The sequence below is a fragment of the Arachis stenosperma genome, chromosome 2, assembly GCF_014773155.1.
Source record: "Arachis stenosperma cultivar V10309 chromosome 2, arast.V10309.gnm1.PFL2, whole genome shotgun sequence".
Classification (NCBI taxonomy): domain Eukaryota; kingdom Viridiplantae; phylum Streptophyta; class Magnoliopsida; order Fabales; family Fabaceae; genus Arachis; species Arachis stenosperma.
In genome coordinates, this window is record NC_080378.1 from 83364144 (window position 1) to 83386569 (window position 22426).

The 22426-nt window shown below is 40.9% G+C and overlaps 2 protein-coding genes across 2 annotated transcripts; both read right to left on the minus strand.

Moving 5' to 3' along the window:
- Nucleotides 1-605: 605 nt before the first annotated feature.
- LOC130963068 (uncharacterized) lies at nucleotides 606-1436 on the minus strand. Its single transcript, XM_057889218.1, has 2 exons — nucleotides 1155-1436; nucleotides 606-845 (listed from the first exon to the last, which is right to left on the minus strand). Exons 1-2 carry the CDS (start codon nucleotides 1434-1436, stop codon nucleotides 606-608), a joined length of 522 nt encoding a protein of 173 aa, XP_057745201.1.
- Nucleotides 1437-2954: 1518 nt separating this feature from the next.
- Nucleotides 2955-17506, minus strand: LOC130963069 (uncharacterized). Its single transcript, XM_057889219.1, has 3 exons — nucleotides 16912-17506; nucleotides 15993-16795; nucleotides 2955-3230 (listed from the first exon to the last, which is right to left on the minus strand). The coding sequence occupies exons 1-3, from the start codon at nucleotides 17504-17506 to the stop codon at nucleotides 2955-2957; spliced, it is 1674 nt and encodes a 557-aa protein (XP_057745202.1).
- Nucleotides 17507-22426: the final 4920 nt, after the last annotated feature.

Consider the following 22426-nt stretch of genomic DNA (forward strand, 5'->3'; position numbering starts at 1 on the left):
TCTAGGGAACTTGTTGTCGTGGGATGCGTAAATAGGAAAAAGTAAATGGGAAAGTAATTTTGACAAGTAAACATTAATCGGTAGTTAAACAAGTCTATTGTCATAATAGGTATTTAACAAAAGTAAACCCTTGAGCTCGTCAGATCGCCTAATCGGCGTATTTGATCTTGGAATAAAATCTTCTTAAGTTACCTGCATTCCAAGTTCTCGGGACTTCCTTGCCATCGAGCTTCTCTAATTTATAGGCGCCCTTGTCAATCACCTCTCTGACTCTGTAGGGGCCTTCCCAGTTTGTCGCCAGTTTACCTTTCCCTTGAGTCGATAGCCCGATATCGTTGCACCACAGGACGAGGTCATTTTGTTCAAATTCTCTCTTGAGCACTCTGGTGTTATAGTGTAAGGCTATGCTTTGCTTTAGTGCTATTTCTGATAAATGGGCCATCTCCCTAGTCTCATCTACTAGGTCTTTCCACAGCTTCTTCTACCCCCTTCAGGAGTAATCGTGGGCTCGGTTCGCCGATCTCAACGGGTATCATTGCATCCACCCCGTACGTCAGGCGGAAAGGGGTTTCTCCTGTGGACAACTGCTCTGTTGTTCGGTAGGATTAGAGAACCGAGGCGAGTTCGTCGGCCCATGCACCTTTTTTCTTGGCCAGCCGCTTCTTGAGGCCTAGCAAGACGACCTTGTTTGCGGCTTCAACTTGACCATTCGTCTGGGGGTGCTCTACAGAGGAGAACTTCTGCTTTATGCCTAGACCGGTGAGAAACTCTGTGAACTTCTTGTTAGTGAACTGTGTCCCGTTATCAGAGACAACGACTTCCGAGATACTGAATCGAGTTATCACCTGCCTCTATATAAACTTTCGACAATTGGATGAGGATATGCTGGCCAGTGGTTCAGCCTCTTTCCATTTGGTGTAGTAGTCGATGGCAACTATGAGGTATTTGACTTGTCCCGGGCCGATCGAGAAAGGTCCAAGTAGGTCGACTCCCCACTGTGCGAAAGGTCAGGAAGAGGTCAATAGACTTAGTTCGGTTGCTGGCGCTTTGTGGAAGTTGGCGTTCTCTTGGCACTTAATGCATTTCCTTACGAATTCTTTGGAGTCTGTCATCATCGATGGCCGGTAATACCCAGCTCAAACGAGTTTTCTTACCAGGGCTCTTCCCCCGATGTGATGACCACAGCACCCCTCGTGGACTTCTCTGAGCACGTAATCTGTTTGGTCGGGATGCAGGCACTTCAATAAGGGATGGCTAAGTCCCTTTTTAAACAGTTGGCCCTGTATAATCGCATATTTGGCCGCCTCCCTTCTCAACGCTTTATCTTCCTTTTCGTCGTCAGGGAGTTTACCATTTTCTAGGAAATTAGTGATGGGGTCCATCCAAGAAGGGCCTATCCTTGTCAGGTGGAGGGTAACTGCTGGTTCTTTTACCATGCCTTGAATGAGGGACTGATTGCCGACTCCTGGTTTCGTGCTTGCTAGCTTGGATAGAAAGTCTGCCCGTGTGTTCCTTTCCCTCGAAACGTGTTGGACCGTGACCTCCTTGAATTGCTTGCTCAGCTCTTTGACCTTCTCTAGGTACTTCTGCAGCAGCGAGTCTCTGGCTTGGTAGCTTTCATTTACTTGCGAGGTGATGACCTGTGAGTCACTGCACACTTCCAACCTCGTAGCCTCGACTTCCCGAGCTAGGGTCAAGCCGCCCAGGAGGGCCTCATACTCCGCTTGGTTGTTTGATATGGGAAACTCGAACTTGATCGATTATTCGTATATGACCCCAACAGGGCTTTCCAAGATGATCCCAGCACCTCCGGACGTTTGGTTGGAGGCCCCGTCCACATGGAGCCTCTACCGTATGCCCGTTTCCTCGGTTGGGTCTCCCGTCACTTTAACCAGGAAATCTGCCATTGCTTGCGCCTTAATCGCATGGCGGGGCTCATATCGCAAATCATACTGGGAAAGCTCAATGGCCCAAGTCATCATTCTTCCCGCCAAATCGGGTTTCTGGAGCACTTGACAGATTCCCTGGTCTGGTCTCACAACAATCTGGTGGCCTTAGAAGTATTGCCTTAGTCTACGGGAAGAGGTCAAGAGTGCCAGTGCCAGTTTCTCCAATTTGCTGTATCTCAGTTCTGCTCCTTGCAGTGCTCTACTCACAAAGTAAATGGGTTGTTGAACCTTTCCTTCTTCCCGCACCAAAACCGCTGTAAGTGCTTCCTCCGTTATGGCTAGGTACAGGTAGAGTGGTTCTCCGGCCCTGGGCTTCCCGAGTACCGGGGGTGTTGCAAGGATGTCTTTGAAGTGCTTGAACGCTTCCTCACACGTCGGGTTTCATTCAAACGCTATCCCCTTTCTCATCAGGTTGAAGAAGGGTAGGGCCTTCGCTGTCGATGCTCCGAGGAAGCAGAACAGTACGGTGAGTCTTCCTGCCAGCCTCTGAATGTCTTTGACACAGCCTGGGCTCTTCATTTTGAGTATTGCTTGGCATTTTTCAGGGTTGGCTTCCACCCCCCTTTGGGTTGTCATAAATTCTAGGAACTTTTCGGCCTCCATGGCAAAGGCGCACTAGAGCGGGTTAAGCCACATGCCGTGTTGCCGGAGGGCTGCAAACACATTTCCCAGGTCGCTTTGGAGGTCATCAGGCTGGGTGGTCTTTGCAAGGATATCATCTACGTAGACTTCCACTGTCTTGCCTATGAGGTCGCTGAATATCTTGTTCATCAACCTTTGGTATGTGGCCCCCGCGTTTTTCAGGCCAAATGGTATCACCTTATAGCAATAGATTTCTCCCGGCGTTATGAACGCTGTTTTCTCTTCACCAAGCCGGTGCATCGGTATCTGATTGTAACTGGAATAAGCATCCATAAAGCTCAGATACCGGTATCCCGCCGCCGTGTCGACGAGTGCATCAATGTTGGGAAGGGGTAGCAATCCTTGGGGCATGCTTTGTTGAGATCAGAGTAATCCACACACATCCTCCATCTCCCATTGTGCTTTTTTACCAAAACCACATTCGACAGCCAGGTCGAGTAGTCTAGCTTTCAGATAAACCCCGCTTCGAGGAGGCTGGCCGTCTGCCTGGCCACCTCCTCTGCTCTCTCTTGTGATATCTTCCTTCTTCTTTGAGCCACTGGTCAGGCCTCCGGCTTGACGGCCAAGTGATGTGACATGAGTTGGGGGTCTATCCCCAGCATGTCGGCTGGCGTCCAAGCAAATAAATCGCCATTGGCCCTGATCATTTCCACTAGAGGCTCTTTTAATTCATGTGGAAGGTTTCTGTTTACGAATGTGAACTTCTCCTCCGTGTCCCCAACCCTAAACTTTTCCAGGTCCCCCTCTGGTTCGGGTCTGGACTTGTCGCCGACTTTAGCATCCAGGTCGGCGAGGAACACCCTTGATGCTTCTTTAGATTTTTTTTCTTAAGGAGAGACTGGCATTGTCGCAAGCGATTTCCGTTTCTAAATCTCCTTTTATGGATCCTACGGATTTGTCATCAGCGACTGATAGCGGATATTTTATACGCTTTTTGGGGGTAATTTCATGTAGAATTTAGTATGTTTTGGTTAGTTTTTAGTATAATTTTATTAGTTTTTAGGCAAAATTCATATTTCTGGACTTTACTATGAGTTTGTGTGTTTTTCTGTAATTTCAGGTATTTTCTGGCTGAAATTGAGGGAGCTGACCAAAAATCTGATTTAGGCTGAAAAAGGACTGCGAATGCTGTTGGATTCTGACCTCCCTACACTCAGAATAGATTTTTTGGAGCTACAGAAGTCTAATTGGCGCGCTCTCAATTGGGTTGGAAATTAGACATCCAGGGCTTTCCAGCAATATATAATAGTTCATACTTTGCGCAAAGATAGACGACGTAAACTGGCGTTCAACGCCAGTTCCATGTTGCAGTTTGGCATTCAGCGCCAGAAACAGGTTACAACCTGGCGTTCAACTCCAGAAACAGCCCAGGCACGTGAGAAGCTTAAGTCTCAGCCCCAGCACACACCAACTGGGCCCCAGAAGTGGATTTCTGCACTATCCATCCTAGTTTACTCATTTTCTGTAAACCTAGGTTACTAGTTTAGCATTTAAACAACTTTTAGAGATTTATTTTGTATCTCATGACATTTTAGATCTGAATTATATACCTTGTGATGGCATGAGTCTCTAAACACCATTGTTGGGGGTGACGAGCTCTGCAACGTCTCGATGAATTAATGCAATTATTTCTGTTTTCCATTCAAACACGCTTGTTCCTATCTAAGATGTTTATTCGCGCTTCACTATGAAGAAGGTGATGATCCGTGACACTCATCACCTTCCTCAATCCATGAACATGTGCCTGACAACCACCTCCGTTCTACATTAGATTGAATGAGTATCTCTTAGATTCCTTAATCAGAATCTTTGTGGTATAAGCTAGAATCCATTGGCAGCATCCTTGAGAATCCGGAAAGTCTAAACCTTGTCTGTGGTATTTCGAGTGGATTCTGGGATTGGATGACTGTGACGAGCTTCAAACTCACGAGTGTTAGGCGTAGTGACAGACGCAAAAGGATCAATGGATCTTATTCCGACATGATCGAGAACCGACAGATGATTAGCCATGCTGTGACAGAGCATTTGGACCATTTTCACTGAGAGGATAAGAAGTAGCCATTGACAACGGTGATGCCCCTACATACAGCTTGCCATGGAAGGAGCCTTCCATGTTTGAAAGTGAGAAAGCATTATGTTGCAGGGATTCAGAAGACAAACCATCTCCAAAACTCCAACATATTCTCCATTACTGCGTAACAATTACTCCTTTTACACCCTTTTTTTTATCTTTTATAATCGAGGCTAAAGAATCCTTTTGGTATCCTGACTAAGATTAATAAGATAACCATAGCTTGCTTCAAGCCAACAATCTCCGTGGGATTCGACCCTTACTCACGTAACGTATTACTTGGACGACCCAGTGCACTTGCTAGTTAGTTGTGCGGATTGCAAAAGTGTGATTGCAATTTCGTGCACCAAGTTTTTGGCGCCGTTGCCGGGGATTGTTTGAGTTTGAACAATTGACGGTGAATCTTGTTGCTTAGATTAGGAAAAATTTATCTTTTTTACTAGAATCGCATCTTTTATTATCCCTTCTAAATTTTTTTTCAAAAATATTATTTTTCTTTATTAATTTTTAGTTTTTCTGTGAATTTAGTGTCATGTTTTAAGTTTGGTGTCAATTACATGCTCTTCTTTGTCTTTCAATTTTCGAATTGCATGTTCTTTATTTTTCCTTGATCTTCAAATTGTTCTTGCTAATTTTTCTTATTTGATCTTTGGTTTTTCCTGTTTTGTGTATTTTTTTTGTTTTCCTTGTGAAATTTCAAAATATTAGTTTTAAAAAAATTTATTTTTATTTATTAAAAAAATACCTCTTTAAAACACGTTACATTTTTAGCTCAATTGGCTAGAGCGTTGGTTTATGTTCTTGATAATTGGGTACCTTCTTTTTAAAATCTTTTTCAAAAATAATTTTTCTTTGATTGAATCTTGTGCCAAACTTTAAGTTTGGTGTTCTCTTGTTAATTTTCTTTAAATTTCGAGAATTTATTGTGATTTCCTAAAAATTTTAAGTTGGTGTTCTATCTTTTGTTCTTGTTGTTCTTGTGAGTCTTTAAAGTGTTCTTGAGTCTTCCTTGTGTTTTGATCTTAAAATTTTTAAGTTTAGTGTTTCTTGATGTTTTCCCTCCAAAATTTTTCGAAAACAAGGAGCATTAGATCTAAAAATTTTAAGTCTTGTGTCTTTTGTGTGTTTTTCTCTTTCATCATAAAATTCAAAATAAAAAAAAAATATCTTTTCTAACTATTTTTAAGCCATATTTTCGAATTTTTTTTATAAAAATTCATATTTCAATTTCAAAATTTTTCAAATCTTATCCTTTTAAGATTTTTTAAAAAAAAATTATATCTTTTTCGAAAATATCCTAACCACTTTCTCTCTCCTAACTTTTCGAAAATCTTCATAAAATATTTTTAAATTCTTTATTTATTTTTATTTTTATTGTCGTCTTTATTTTATTTTATTTTGTTATTATTATTTCAAAATTTTTATATATAATAAAATAAATAAAATAAATTCACATCATCTCCCCTTTCTCCATCATGGACTTAAGTGGAAATGAACAGTCCAGAAGGACTCTGGGGTCATATGCTAACCCCACTACTGCTTCATATAGGAGTAGTATATGTATACCCTCCATTGGAGTTAGTAGTTTTGAGTTGAATCCTCAGCTCATTATCATGGTGCAGTAAAATTGTCAGTATTCTGGTCTTCCACAGGAAGAACCTACAGAGTTTCTGGCACAATTTTTACAAATTGCTGACACAGTACATGATAAGGAAGTAGATCAGGATGTCTACAGATTGTTACTATTTCCATTTACTATAAAAAACCAAGCTAAGAGGTGGTTAAATAACCAACCTAAAGACAGCATAAATACATGGAAACAGCTGTCAGAAAAATTCCTAAATCACTATTTTCCTCCAAAACGGATGACACAGCTAAGGTTGAGCATCCAAGGCTTTAAACCAAGAGATAATGAATACCTTTATGATGCCTAAGAGAGATACAGAGAGATGCTGAGAAAATGCCCCTCGGAAATGTTTTCAGAGTGGATGCAGTTAGACATCTTCTACTATGGGCTTACAGAAAGAGCTCAAATTTTTCTAAACCACTCAGCTGGTGGATCTATACACATGAGAAAGACAATAGAAGAAGCTCAAAAGCTTATTGATACAGTTGCCAGAAATCAGCATCTGTACCTAAGCAGTGAACCTTCCATCAATGAAGAGGCTAAAACAGTAACTGCTGAACTCAGTCCTGCAGAACAAGCTACTGAATTCAATCAGCAATTAGATTTTTTAATAAAATAGCTAGCCGAATTCAAAGAAATATTACAAGAAACAAGAATGGCTAATATGAATATGGAAACACAGTTGAAGCAAACAGAACAGCAATTATCAAAACAAATAACAGAAGAATGCCAAGCAGTTCAATTAAGAAGTGGAAAAATATTAAATACTTCACTTCAAGGCAGCAGGAAGCCAAGAAATGAACAGACTACTACCCAAAATCCCTCTGAGGACAGTCATAGCCCAGAGAGGAAAAATTCTGGCGCTCAAACACCAGAAAATGGGTGGAAAGCTGGCGTTGAACGCCCAACCCATGCTCAGGCCTGGCGTTCAACACCAGAAACAAGCAAGGAATTGGCGTTGAACGCCCAAAAGAAGCATAGTTCTGGCATTCAGACGCCAGAAACAGGTAAGGAGTTGGCGTCTAACGCCACTCCAGCTTCCACCCCTGGCATTCAAACGCCAGTGGGAGTTCAGACACATACAAGTGCTGATAGCAACCCCTCTAAAAAGGCTTCTCAACCCACATCTGTAGGCAATAAACCTACAGCAACTAAGGTTGAGGAATACAAAGCCAAAATGTCTTATCCTCAGAAACTCCGCCAAGCGGAACAGGATAAGCAATTTGCCCGCTTTGCAGACTATCTCAGGACTCTTGAAATAAAGATTCCGTTTGCAGAGGCACTTGAGCAAATACCTTCTTATGCTACGTTCATGAAAGAGATCTTAAGTCATAAGAAGGATCGGAGGGAAACTGAAAAAGTTTACCTCACTGAAGAATGCAATGCAGTCATTCTGAAAAGTTTACTTAAGAAGCTTAAAGATCCCGGAAGCTTTATGATACCATGCATATTAGAAGGTACTTGTACCAAGCAAGCTCTATGTGATCTTGGGGCAAGTATCAACCTAATACCTGCATCTACTATCAAAAAGCATGGATTGATTGATGAAGTCAAACTAACCCGGATATGTCTCCAACTTGCTGATGGCTACATTAAATACCCATCAGGCGTAATTGAAGACATGATTGTCAAGGTTGGGCCATTTGCCTTTTCCACTGACTTTGTGGTGCTTGAAATGGAGGAGCACAAGAGTGCAACTCTCATTCTAGGAAGACCTTTCCTAGCAACTGGACGAACCCTCATTGACGTCCAAAAAGGGGAAGTGACCCTGAGAGTCAATGAGGACGAGTTTAAGTTGAATGTTGTCAAAGCTATGCAGCATCCAAACACCCAAAATGACTTCATGAGCATTGATATTATTAACTCTCTGGTAAAAGAGGTCAATATGACTGAGAGTTTCGAATCAGAGCTAAAGGATATCTTTAAAGATGTTCAGCCTGATATGGAGGAACCCGAGAGAATAATAGAACCTCTGAAAATCCTTCAGGAAGAGGAGAAACCTCCCAAACCCGAGCTCAAACCATTACCACCATCCCTGAAATATGCATTTCTGGGAGAAGGTGATTGCTCTACCTTAGAGCCATAGGAAGAGGAATAACTAATTCAAGTGCTAAGGACACACAAGACAGCTCTTGGGTGGTCCATCAGTGATCTTAAGGGCATTAGCCCAGCCAGATGCATGCACAAGATCCTATTGGAGGGTGACGCTAAGCCAGTAGTTCAACCACAGAGGTGGCTGAATCCAGCCATGAAGGAGTTGGTGCAGAAGGAAGTCACTAAATTACTAGGAGGCTGGAATTATTTATCCCATTTCTGATAGCCCCTGGGTAAGCCCTGTCCAAGTCGTCCCTAAGAAGGGTGGCATGACAGTGGTTCATAATGAAAAAAATGAACTGGTTCCTACAAGAACAGTTAGAGGGTGGCGTATGTGTATTGATTATGGAAGGCTCAATACAGCTACCAGAAAAGATCATTTTCCTTTACCATGCATAGACCAGATGCTAGAAAGACTAGCAGGTCATGAATACTACTACTTCCTAGATGGATATTCAGGTTATAATCAAGTTGCAGTAGATCCCCATGATTAAGAGAAAATAGGATTCACATGTCCATCCGGAGTATTTGCATACAGAAGGATGCCATTTGGCCTGTGCAATGCACCTGCAACCTTTCAAAGGTGCATGCTCTCTATTTTCTCTGATATGGTGAAAAAATTTCTCGAAGTCCTCATGGATGACTTTTCAGTATTTGGAGACTCATTCAGCTCCTGTCTTGACCATCTAGCACTTGTTCTAAAGAGGTGCCAAGAGACTAACCTAGTTTTAAACTGGGAGAAATGTCACTTTATGGTGACTGAAGGAATTGTCCTTGGGCACAAAATTTCAAACAAGGGAATAGAGATGGATCAAGCTAAGGTAGAGGTAATTGAAAAATTACCACCACCTGCTAATGTTAAGGCAATCAGAAGCTTTCTGGGGCATGCAGGATTCTATAGGAGGTTTATAAAAGATTTTTCAAAAATCGCCAAACCTCTAAGTAATCTGCTAGCTGCTGACACACCATTTATCTTTGATAAGGAGTGTCTGCAGGCGTTTGAGACTCTGAAAGCTAAGCTGGTCACAGCACCAGTCATCTCTGCACCAGACTGGACATTACCATTTGAACTGATGTGTGATGCTAGTGACCATGCCATTGGTGCAGTGTTGGGACAAAGGTATGACAAGCTTCTGCACGTTATTTACTATGCTAGTCGTGTTTTAAATGACGCACAGAAGAACTACACAACCACAGAAAAAGAGTTACTTGCAGTGGTTTACACCATTAACAAGTTTAGATCTTATTTAGTAGGATCAAAAGTGATTGTGTACATTGACCATGCTGCTCTTAAATATCTACTCACAAAGCAGGATTCAAAACCCAGACTCATCAGATGGGTGTTGCTTCTGCAAGAGTTTGATATAGAAATAAGAGACAGAAAAGGGACAGAGAACCAAGTAGCAGATCACATGTCCCGAATAGAACCAGTAGAAGGGGCGTCCCTCCCTCTTATTGAAATCTCTGAAAACTTTTTGGATGAGCAACTCTTTACCATCCAGGAAGTGTCATGGTTTGCAGACATTGCAAACTACAAGGCAGTGAGATTCATACCCAATGAGTACAGTAGGCAGCAAACAAAGAAAATAATCATGGATGCAAAGTACTATCTTTGGGATGAACCATATCTCTTCAAGAGATGTGCAGACGGAGTAATTCGTAGATGTGTGCCTAAAGAAGAAGCACAGAAGATCCTTTGGCACTGCCATAGATCACAGTATGGAGGGCATTTTGGAAGTGAGCGAACAGCTACAAGAGTCCTCCAATGTGGCTTCTACTGGCGTACTCTCTATAAAGGCTCCCAAGTGTTTGTACTTAATTGTGACAGTTGCCAAATATCTGGCAATCTGCCTCACAGTTAAACCATGCCTCAACAAGGGATCTTGGAGATTGAGTTATTTGATGTATGGGGTATTGACTTCATGGGACCTTTCCCACCATCATACTCAAACACTTATATTCTGGTGGCAGTAGATTATGTATCCAAATGGGTGAAATCTATTGCAACACCCACTAATGATACTAAGACAATGCTGAAATTCCTCTAGAAACACATCTTCAGCAGATTTGGTATCCCTAGAGTACTAATCAGTTATGGGGGCACTCATTTCTGCAATAAACAGTTTTACTCTGCTTTGGTTCGATATGGAGTTAGCCACAGGATAGCTACTCCATATCATCCACAGACAAATGGGCAAGCTGAAGTCTCTAATAGAGAACTTAAAAGAATCCTGGAACGGACTATGATTAACCGTAGAAGGGATTGGGCAAGAAGCTTGGATGATGCTCTGTGGGCATACAGAACAGCATTCAAGACACCTATAGGAACTTCTCTATACCAGCTGGTGTATGGAAAAGCCTGTCACTTGCGAGTGGAACTGGAACATAAGGCCTATTGGGCAACCAGATTCCTAAACCTTGATGCCAAGTTAGCTGGAGAAAAACGATTGTTCCAGTTAAATGAGCTAGAGGAATTCAGACTCAAAGCTTTCGAAAATGCAAAAATTTACAAAGAGAAGGCAAAAAGATGGCATGATAAGAAACTATCATCCAGAGTCTTTGAGCTAGGGCAGAAAGTTTTTCTGTTTAATTCTAGGCTCAGATTATTCCCCGGAAAATTGAAGTCCCGGTGGAGAGGTCTATATGTGATTACAAGTGTATCACCATATGGATACGTGGAGCTTTAGGAAAATGATTCTAACAAAAAGTTCATTGTTAATGGACAGAGAGTTAAACATTATCTTGAAAGCAATTTTGAGCAAGAATGCTCAAAACTGAGACTTGATTAAAGCTCAATATTAGTCTAGCTAAAGATAATAAAGAAGTGCTTGCTGGGAGGCAACCCAGCCATTTACAAAGCTTATTTGTTAATTAATTGATTTTTATAGGTTTATGTCAATTATCTTCAAGGTAAAATAGCAATTGCTTGAGTTCACAAAATTACAGAAGGATTCAGAGGATAAAACAGCAAAAAGAAGCCAGTAAGAGCTGTTTTGGGTGCTGAACGCCCAAAAGAAGTACTTACTGGGCGTTCAACGCCAGTAAGGATAGCCATCTGGGTGTTAAAGGCCAGAAAGAAGCATCTTCTGGGCGTTGAACGCCAGAAAGAAGCACCTTCTGGGCGTTCAACGCCAGATTTATAGCGTCCTGGGCGTTCAGAAAAATGCCCAGTGACAAAGGAGTTCCTGGCGTTCAACGCCAGCTAGAAGCAACAGCTGGGCGTTGAACGCCCAGGAGAAGCTGCAAATGGGCGTTAAACGCCCAAAACATGCAGCGTTTAGGCGTTTAATGCCAAGATTGTGGGGAGGAGGTAATTTCATTTTTAATTCACATTTTTCAAAATTTTTATATTCCAATTCATGATTTCTTGCATAAACATGTTACAAACTCTCATCCTTCAATTCCAAAAATTTTAATCCTAATTTCTAAAATCTCTTTTTCAAAAATATCAAATGTATCTTAATTCATAAACACAAATCCTTCTCAAATCCCATCCAACTCCTTTTCAATTTTTTTTTTAAAAAAACTCAATTATCTTTTAAAATCTTTTTCAAAATAAAAATTCAGATTTATCTTTTTCAAATATCATTCACAACTTTTTAATTTTAAATAATATCTTTTTATGATCATATTTATCTTTTATAAATCATATCTTCTATCTTATCTTTCTTCAAAATTTTTGAAAACCCACCCCTCCCTTTAAATCCACATTTGGCCTCCCTCCTCTCATCCACCATTCGATACTAGCTCTCCTTCTATCCTTCTTCTTTCCTTTCTTTTGCTTGAGGACAAGCAAACCTCTAAGTTTGGTGTGTTTATCCGTGATCACTAAACCATATTCACTAAGATCATGGCTCCTAAAGGAAAACAACCCACTCCAAGAGGCAAGAAAGAGAGTATTCCAAAACCACTTTGGAATCAAGGGAAGTTCTTAACCAAAGAACATTCAGACCATTACTACAAAATAATGGGTCTAAGGTCAGTGATCCCGGAAGTTAGATTCGATCTGAAAGAAGATGAATATTCGGAGATTCAAAAGCAAATTCGAAACAGGAACTGGGAAGTCCTAGCTAATCTTGAAACAAAGTTGGGAAGAAACATGGTTCAAGAATTCTACGCTAATCTGTGGCAAACAGACAGGCAGAGAATATCTGGAACTGCCCTCTATGACTATCGGACCTTGGTCAGAGGAAAGATTGTTCACATTCACCCTGACAAAATCAGGGAGATCTTTAAGCTACCTCAGCTGAAAGATGACCCAAACTCCTTTAATAGGAGAATGACGAGAACAAATAAGGGCCTGGACAAGATTCTAGAGGATATATGCATCCCTGGAGCCAGGTGGACCACCAGCACCAAGGGCGTCCCAAATCAACTCAAGAGAGAAGATCTCAAACCAGTTGCCAGAGGCTGACTGGACTTCATTGGGCGTTCTATATTGCCCACTAGCAACTGTTCTGAAGTCACAGTTAAAAGAGCAGTGATGATCCATTGCATTATGTTGGGAAGAGAAGTGGAAGTTCATCAACTGATTTCATGTGAACGTTACATAATGGCAAACAAGAACTCCAAAGATGCCAAATTGGCTTATCCAAGCTTAATTTCTATGCTCTGCAAAGATGCTGGAGTGAAGATGGGAATAACTGAGTATATCTCAGTTGAGCGACCAATCACCAAAATATCAATGGAAAAACAACAAGTGCAGGATGACCCCATCAAGAGGAGAGCATAGGAATTCCTCCCGGAAATCCCTCAAATTGAATACTGGGAGCATCTTGAAGCATCTATTACCAAGTTGCAAGAAGCTATGGACCAAATAAAGGAAGAACAGAATAATCAAAATAGCATGCTTTGCAAATTTCTTGGGAAACAAGAAGAGCAAAGGCATGACTTAAAGGAACTGAAGCGTCAAAAACTATCTCTTGAAGGACCAAGCACTCCACAGACTAGAGGAACATCCAGTTCTCAAAATAAAGGTTGTTGAGTCCTAATCTTAGCTTTAATTCTGTGATAGTTGTTCTTATAGGAATTTACCTTTGAAGTTATATAGGAGTAGTAGTAATTAGTATAGCTATTTTGATTTTATTTCCAATTAAGCTATAATTTATTTTTCTCATCATCATTAAACATGAATAAAATAGTATATTTTTAGAATAAAGAGGCAATTTAATTTCGAGTTCTTAATAAGAAAAATTCTAATTATTTATATGTGGTGGCAATACTTCTTGTCTTCTGAATGAATGCTTGAACAGTGCATATTTTTTATATTGAATTTCATGAATATTAAAATTTTTGGCTCTTGAAAGAATGATGAACAAGAAAAATATTATTGATGATCTGAAAAATCATGAAATTAATTCTTGAAGCAAGAAAAAGCAGTGAAAAAAAACAAGGAATCATTGGATAAAGAAAAAGAAAAAGCCAATAGCCCGTTAAACCAAAAAGTAAGGGTGAAAAGGATCCAAGGATTTGAGCATCAATGGATATGAGGGCCCAAGGGAATAAATCCAGGCCTAAGCGGCTAAATTAAGCTGTCCCCAACCATGTCCTTGTGGCATGCAGGTCCAAGTGAAAAGCTTGAGACTGAGTGGTTAAAGTCGTGATCCAAGGCAAAAGAGTGTGCTTAAGAACTCTGGACACCTCTAATTGGGGACTTTAGCAAAGCTAAGTCACAATCTGAAAAGGTTCACCCAGTTATGTGTATGTGGCATTTATATATCCGGTGGTAATACTGGAAAACAAAGTGCTTATGGCCACGACCAAGACTCATAAAGTAGCTGTGTTCAAGAATCAACATACTAAACTAGAAAAATCAATAATACTATCTGAATTATGAGTTCCTATGGATGCCAATCATTCTGAATTTCAAAGGATAAAGTGAGATGCCAAAACTGTTCGGAAGCAAAAAGCTACTAGTCTCGCTCATCTAATTAGAATCTGAGCTTCACTTAAAACTCTGAGATATTATTGCTTCTTGATTTCTTTTTATCCTATTTTATTTATCTAGTTGCTTGAGGACAAGCAACAGTTTAAGTTTGGTGTTGTGATGAGCGGATATTTTTTTATACGCTTTTTGGGGGTAATTTCATGTAGAATTTAGTATGTTTTGGTTATTTTTTAGTATAATTTTATTAGTTTTTAGGGGAAATTCATATTTATGGACTTTACTATGAGTTTGTGTGTTTTTCTGTAATTTCAGGTATTTTTTGGCTGAAATAGAGGGAGCTGAGCAAAAATCTGATTTAGGCTGAAAAAGGACTGCGAATGTTGTTGGATTCTGACCTCCCTGCACTCAGAATGAATTTTTTGGAGCTACAGAAGTCCAACTGACACGCTCTCAATTGGGTTGAAAAGTAGACATCCAGGGCTTTCCAGAAATATACAATAGTCTATACTTTGCGCGAAGATATATGATGTAAACTGGCGTTCAACGCCAGTTCCATGTTGCAGTTTGGCGTTCAGCGCCAGAAACAAGTTGCAAGTTGGAGTTCAACGCCAGAAACAGGTTACAACCTGGCGTTCAACTCCAGAAACAGCCCAGGCACGTGAGAAGCTTAAGTCTCAGCCCCCAGCACATACCAAGTGGGCCCCAGAAGTGGATTTCTGCACTATCCATCCTAGTTTACTCATTTTCTGTAAACCTAGGTTACTAGTTTAGTATTTAAACAACTTTAGAGATTTATTTTGTATCTGATGATATTTTAGATCTGAATTATATACCTTGTGACGGCATGAGTCTCTAAACTCCATTGTTGGGGGTGAGGAGCTCTGCAGCGTCTCGATAAATTAATGTAATTATTTCTGTTTTCCATTCAAACACGCTTGTTCCTATCTAAGATGTTCATTCGCGCTTCACTATGAAGAAGGTGATGATCTGTGACACTCATCACCTTCCTCAATCCATGAATGTGTGCCTGACAACCACCTCCGTTCTACATTAGATTGAATGAGTATCTCTTAGATTCCTTAATCAGAATCTTCGCGGTATAAGCTAGAATCCATTGGCAGCATCCTTGAGAATCCAGAAAGTCTAAACCTTGTCTGTGGTATTCCGAGTAGGATTCTGGGATTGGATGACTGTGACGAACTTCAAACTTGTGAGTGTTGGGCGTAGTGACAGACGCAAAAGGATCAATAGATCTTATTTCGACATGATCGAGAACCTACAGATGATTAGCCGTGCTGTGACAGAGCATTTGGACCATTTTCACTGAGAGGATGTGAAGTAGCCATTGACAACGGTGATGCCCCTACATACAGCTTGCCATGGAAGGAGCCTTCCATGTTTGAAAGTGAGAAAGCATTATGTTGTAGGGATTCAGAAGACAAAGCATCTCCAAAACTCCAATATATTCTCCATTACTGCGTAACAATTACTCCTTTTACACCCTTTTTTTGTATCTTTTACAATCGAGGCTAAAGAATCCTATTGGTATCCTGACTAAGATTAATAAGATAACCATAGCTTGCTTCAAGCCAACAATCTCCGTGGGATTCGACCCTTACTTACGTAAGGTATTACTTGGACGACCCAGTGCACTTGCTGGTTAGTTGTGCGGATTGCAAAAGTGTGATTGCAATTTTGTGCACCAGCGACAAACTTCATTACCAGCATCTTCGTACTGATCACTGCTCCGAGGTCGTTGATAGTCTTCCTCCCTAGGATGATGTTGTAGGCCGTGGAGTCTTGTAGGACCACGAACTCGGCCATTACTGACCTTCTCCCTTGTCTTGACCCTACAGATATTGGTAGGGAGATTATCCCATCTAGCTTGATGAAGTGGTCGCCCAAAACCATAACACCGTGTTGGTGCGTCTTTAAATCGGCATGCCGTAGACCCAAGGCATCGAACACGTTGAGGAACACGATTTTCAAGTCAGCCCCGGTGTCCCCGAGAATCCATTTGATGAGGACGGTTCCCACTCTGGCCGTGATGACCATGGGAGGGTTTTTTGTGTCCTTATCGAACCATTGGTCCTCTGGACCGAATGAGATGGGTGGGAGCCTCTTGGGGCTTCGCACGGAGGATGAAAAAACTGCCAGGACCTTGGCGTCTTTCTTGTGTGCCGACCTTAACCTTGGAGTTGCGTCTCTTGCCGTTACCACATTCACTATGGTAAGGCCGTGCTCATTGTCCTCCAGCTCATGACGTCGCTTCACCGCACGGGTCTTGTCCTCTCCCTCGCGGTCGCGATCTCGCCTCCTTGGCCCCCTGATGAAATGGGAGAACTCGGCCAGTTTTCCATCCGGGATCGCTTGTTCCAGCGCGTCCTTCAAGTCGAAGCAATCCTGTGTCTTGTGTCCATAGCCTTTGTGGTAGTCACAATAGAGGCTCTTGTTTCCTTCGGTCCGATCCTTCAGGGATAGGGGCTTCGACAAAATTCCCGTCTCGGCTATCTGTTGATAAACTTCTATGATGGGGACGGTGAGGGGGTGTAATTGGTGAATTTCCCGACTCGAGGGAACGGCCTTGGTGTCTTGCTCAGACCGCCGTCTCTGGCGTGTTCCTTCTATCTTTCTCTGCTACCGTGCTGCTGGGTTTGATTGTAGAAGGGCTGCCACTTGTTGGCAGCCACGACCTGGCTGACTTCTTCGTCGTTAATGTATTCCCAGGCTACACTTTGGATCTCCTGCATTGTCCATACCAGCTTCATGGTGAGGTGCTTCCTAAAATCCTCATTCAGAAGTCTGTTCGTTAGACACAGGCTGGCCACTGAATCGGTTAGGCCGTCTATTTCCAAACACTCATCGTTAAATCGGTCCAAGTATTTTCTAGTCGGCTCACCGTGCCTTTGTGTCACCCCGAGTAAGTTTATCGGGTGTTTTGCCTTCGAGATTCGGGTAGTGAATTGGGCTAGGAAAGCGCGGCTAATGTTCGAAACCTTAGCCACCGAGCCCTGCGGGAGGTTATTAAACCACCGTATTGCAGGTCCCGCCAGGATGACCGGGAAGGCTTGGCACTTGACCTCGTCGCCTACCCCTTCCAAAATCATTCTGGCCTCGAAGGCCGTCAGATGTTCCTGTGGATCTTGAGTTCCATCATACCTCATATCTGTCAGCTTATCAAAGTGCTTTGGTAGCCGGACCTCGAGGATGGAATGGTGAAAAGGGGTTGCCCCCATGATCACAGGTCGTCGCGCTCTCATCATTCTTTCTCCGTCATCTTCCCAATCTCTCCTCGCGGCGCGAGTTCCTCGAGGTCGGGCGTAGATGAAGGGGTCGTGTCGTCTTCTCGAGTGTTCCTGGTCCTCCCGGTTACTTTCTGATTCCGATCTTGAGGTGGGAGTGCGCTGGGAGCGGCTTCTGTGTGAGGTTCTTCCCTAACTCTCGGGAAACGGGGAGTAGTTGGGATCGAAAGTTTGTTGACGGTGCTCCTGATCCGCCAGCTGGCGCTCCAGGTTCTGCACTCTATGGCACAGTTCCTGCATTATCATAGCGCTATCACCGCCAGTTCCCCCAAAGGGGCGTCTTTCTTGGGCCCTTGAAGGTGGTTCGGTACGTTGCGGGGGGGGACCTCTGCCGCTCCCGGGGAGAAGTGACGAAGGCTGCCCCCTCAAGGCTCCCTCCGCGGGCATGGTCCCCTGGACCCTGTACGATGTCCATTTAGGTAGTCCCCACAGACGGCGCCAATGTTCGGTAGCTCGGGTACCGAACGGTTCGGGGAGATCCCTCGGATGGTAAGGTGGGGTTTCTGCCTGGTTCAGGGTTGCGGAGATGGAGCTGGAGCAGCCGGCTTTCCGAGTTCTTGGTGTGGAGAGGGGGTGTCACTTGCAAAGACACTCCGACGCCAAAGTCAGTTGAGTGCGCAGGTGAAAAATGGGGATAAAGTGGTGTGTGACGTACCTCGGAGAGTGGTAGAACCTTCCTCATAAATATCGTGTCAGAGGTGGGTCCCACAAGAGCAGGCCCGCCTTCTCTGAAATTTTCCCATACAGTTGTGGCAGAGCTGACAGGGACGCGTGTCCGAGTCGGCGGTCGAGCGCCTCGCACCCGACCGTTCGGGTCAGGTGGCCTATACGTCGGGCGAGCCCACATGAAGTTTGGTCAGGCCGTAACAAGTAGTTTATTTAACTTTAAACACACATAAAATATTTATTTCTTATTTTAAATCTCCTTTTGTATTAAAAATTATTAAACTTTTGATTGATTGTGATTTTATAATTTAACGTTTTTATAATAATAATTTTTTGTATATTTTTCTTAAAAAGATAAATATTTCATATATATACGAGTTATTTTAATTTTAGAATAATGTTATATTTTATTTGAATCATAAACACAATATTTTTCAATAAAAACTATAAATTTAGTTAGCAAATATATATAAATAGAATTCTTGAATATCATATAAACAAATATTATTTGAACTTTTTTTATGTATCTTCTCTCTTTCTCACATTAATCTCTTTGTTCTTCGTTTTTCTCCTTTAAAAAATATATTTTTTTATCCCTAGAGTTTATAATTTTTTTCAAAAATGTCTCTAATATTTAATTTTATTCAATTTTGTTCCTAACATTTTCGATTCATTCAATTTTGTTCTTAACATTTTTTATTTTCAAATACATATCCCTAAATGCTTTCAGTTTTATCCCCAAAATTTTAGATGAAGTAAAGATCTAGCGATAATTTTGATACAAATAAAAAATGTTAGGGACAAAATTGAATACAATTAAACATTAGTAGTATTTTAAAAAAAAATCACAAAGGTTAAAAGTAAAAAATATATTTTACCCTTTCTAATATTTCCTATAATCTTTTTCAAAACTCCTTTACTCCTTTTATTTTCCTTAATTTGGTCCCTCCCACGGTCTTATTTTCCTTTTCAATTTTTTTCTTCCCTTCCTTTTCTAATTTTCTCTCTCTTTCTTACGAAAATTACACAATTGCAATAATAATCGATCTATCATAAAAATAAGACTTTATTTTAAATAAATAAAAACTCATATTTACTCATTTAAATGTTTTTTAAATTTTTTACTATTTTAAACACTCATAACTTCGCAAGCAGTTTATTGCACAAACAAAAATAGCAAAATAGACTAATAATATTATTACACACATGCTGCTTGCCCAATAGTATGGAACACTATAATTGCGCAGCCAATTTCTACAAAATTGTGAGAGAACACTATAATACCCGTGCTACATGCAAAATTATATGTGAAATTGTTGTGAAATATATATATATATATATAATCCTTCCAATAACTTTCACCTTTCATTTATTCTTTTTTCTTTTCAACAAAGACAAATTCATCAAATGGCTAGTGAATGTATAGCTGTTGTTTATTCAAATACAACAATAGTACGTAAAGATGATGGTGTATTTGAATGTAATGATTCTGTTATTATGCATACTTGGCGGTGGCATTTGTTGATGACAAAACTTAAAAGTTTGATTATGGTTAACATGGAAATGCTTAAAATTAAGCACGTTCCAAAAATTAGATATCGGTACATTTCATTGGACGTTGTGCGGAATATTCAATATAAGGTGTTCTGGCTAAATGATGATGATCACATGTGAGCTATATTCGATTGCCATGGAAAGAAATTGACTGAACAAATGATGGAGCTTTGCATTGAGTTGGTGGATGGATGGTGGGGAGAATTCTTCTTCCTCGTGTTTAGTCCCAACAGGTTGTAAGGTAGGACCTAGTCAGGCACGAAGAACTGAATCCCCCCACAAAAATTCAGTCGTCTCTTCGAGTGGTCGAACCCAGTGTTGATTTGGTTTCTAAAGACTCCGAGTCAGACTATGAGTGGGTCTAATCTGGTTCTGATAGTGATAGCGATGACAATACAAAATTTGTCCTAGAAACTCAAATATCATCTTTTACTTCTTAGTGGAGCCCAAGTTCCAAGACATTATTTGACATTGGACCTAGATGCTATACAAGTGGAGCCTATGCCTTTTGGTCTAGGGGCGCTAATGACTATAACACAGATGGGAGCATCGAGCTAAAGGTTGGCCATAGATTCTATAGTAGAGAGTTCGTTCACCTTTCCATCAAGAACTATAGCATGTAGAGTATCGGGTGGTCGAATATGATCATCTGGAGTGTCATTGTCCGTGCAAATATTATGTTGTAGGTTGTCAATGGAGCATTCGAGTTGCATATCAATAGTATCTTGGTTATTGGGATGTTTGTAAATATAAGGCTATCCCATATGCTTGGCACCAACAATGTCTCAAGATCATTCAAATCTCGATAGCAACCTGATCTGCAGAGTTATCTTTCCGATGATAGAAGGTAAATTTTTCGTATATTTTTAGAAAAATAGTTACATGTTTGTCGTAAAATTTCTAAAAATGATTGACATATTAATCAATTTAGGTCATCCTTTTTTTTATTAGAGTACTAGAAAGGAAAGTGAAGTAGAGCTATAAGTTTAAATAGTCATATAGAAAAGTTTGGATAGCGAAGTAAAAAGTAATTGCTCAAATTTATGGTGATTGAGAAGAGTCATACAACAAGCTTCCGAGATTGTTAAATATGATTGAGCAATATTTGCCTAATACAGTTCATGATATCAATCTTGTGCCACATTATGAAAGAATTCTTCAAGAGTTTGGTTCTATGTAATTTGATAAGGTATTTGGACATTTCATTGCTGCATTGAAGCCTTCAAGTATTGCAAACCTCTGTATCTATTAATGGCATATATTTGTTTGGGTGATATGAAGGGTTGTGCTAATGGCCATTGCACAAGATGTCAACTCAAACATTCTTCCATTTGTTTTTGCATTGGTTGAATTAGAGTTAACAGAGTCTTGATCATTCTTAATGAGGAATTTGTAGTAGCATGTGACTCCTCAACAATGTATTCTTTCCATATCTGATAGAGCTGGATCTATACATGCCATGGAAGAGGAGGATAGTGGATGGCATCTTCTAGTGCAACAGCCTCTGACCCATGTCATCTCTGTACTGTTATGACAGCCCAGCCAACCTGAAGATGCAAAACAAAAATATGTTCAGTAGAAATTAAAAAATAGCAACTACTTAAGAAAAGCATTGTTAACATAAAAACATACCTCGTAACCAACAAAAAATCCGCCATGAGGGCACCATTCCATAAATTTGTGGTAAATTCAAGAAAGCATAAATGGGATGCATCCAGACAAGTCACCCACCTCTGAATTGATAGCCATACACAATGAGTGGTAGGTTCAAGTGAGCCACAGCAGAACCCTATGAGTAGTGCCTGTATCTCTCCAAATCAGCAATGGAATCCATCTAACATGTACGGTTGCACTAGATTTATTTGTCATCAGTAGCCCGCCACTCAATCTTAGTATGTAACAACGGACATATTGTCGGAGTACATCTAGTACAGCGTCAATAAAAATTTATCTCAAGCGAGCCTTCAACCACGTCATCTTAATGGTGAAAGACTCGGCTTACCGCGCATCCTCCCGTGATTCCTAACACGAAGGCAACAATCCAAGTGCCTCCTAAACCATCTACCGTGTCTCATGACTGTAATAAGTCTGAAAATTACAGCTGCAACCACTAATCAGCTTCCCATGAGCCTGTAAGCCAAGGTGATAAGCAACATCCTGAAGGATGATAGTACACTCACTGTATGAAAAGTGGGTCTTTGGATGCCATCTCTCATCAAAGGTCAACAGGAGTGAGTTGTCGAAGTTAAAATCTCTAACTCATGCCGCATGAGCAAAACTAGCCTCCTCTAAATAAGGCAATAGTACATCAAGCGGTCCCTCCACTCCTGAGTCCATATTCTTCCTCGGAAACAAGACCCGCTAATTCTGTATAATTTTGACATTATGCTCAATTTAAACCACTGCTAACAATAAGACCTATTATGTAAAGCACTTTTAAAAATCTATTAACCATAAATCACCATTTATCTCAATCATAATAAACTACAATAATTAATCTAAATCCAAATGGATCCCGCTAGGGAGACAATGGACTATTTGTACAATATGTACAATGGCTATTGACTTATAAAATGAACATCCGCTACACTATTTAGAATAACCATCCGAGTACAAGGAATAATAAACATCTTC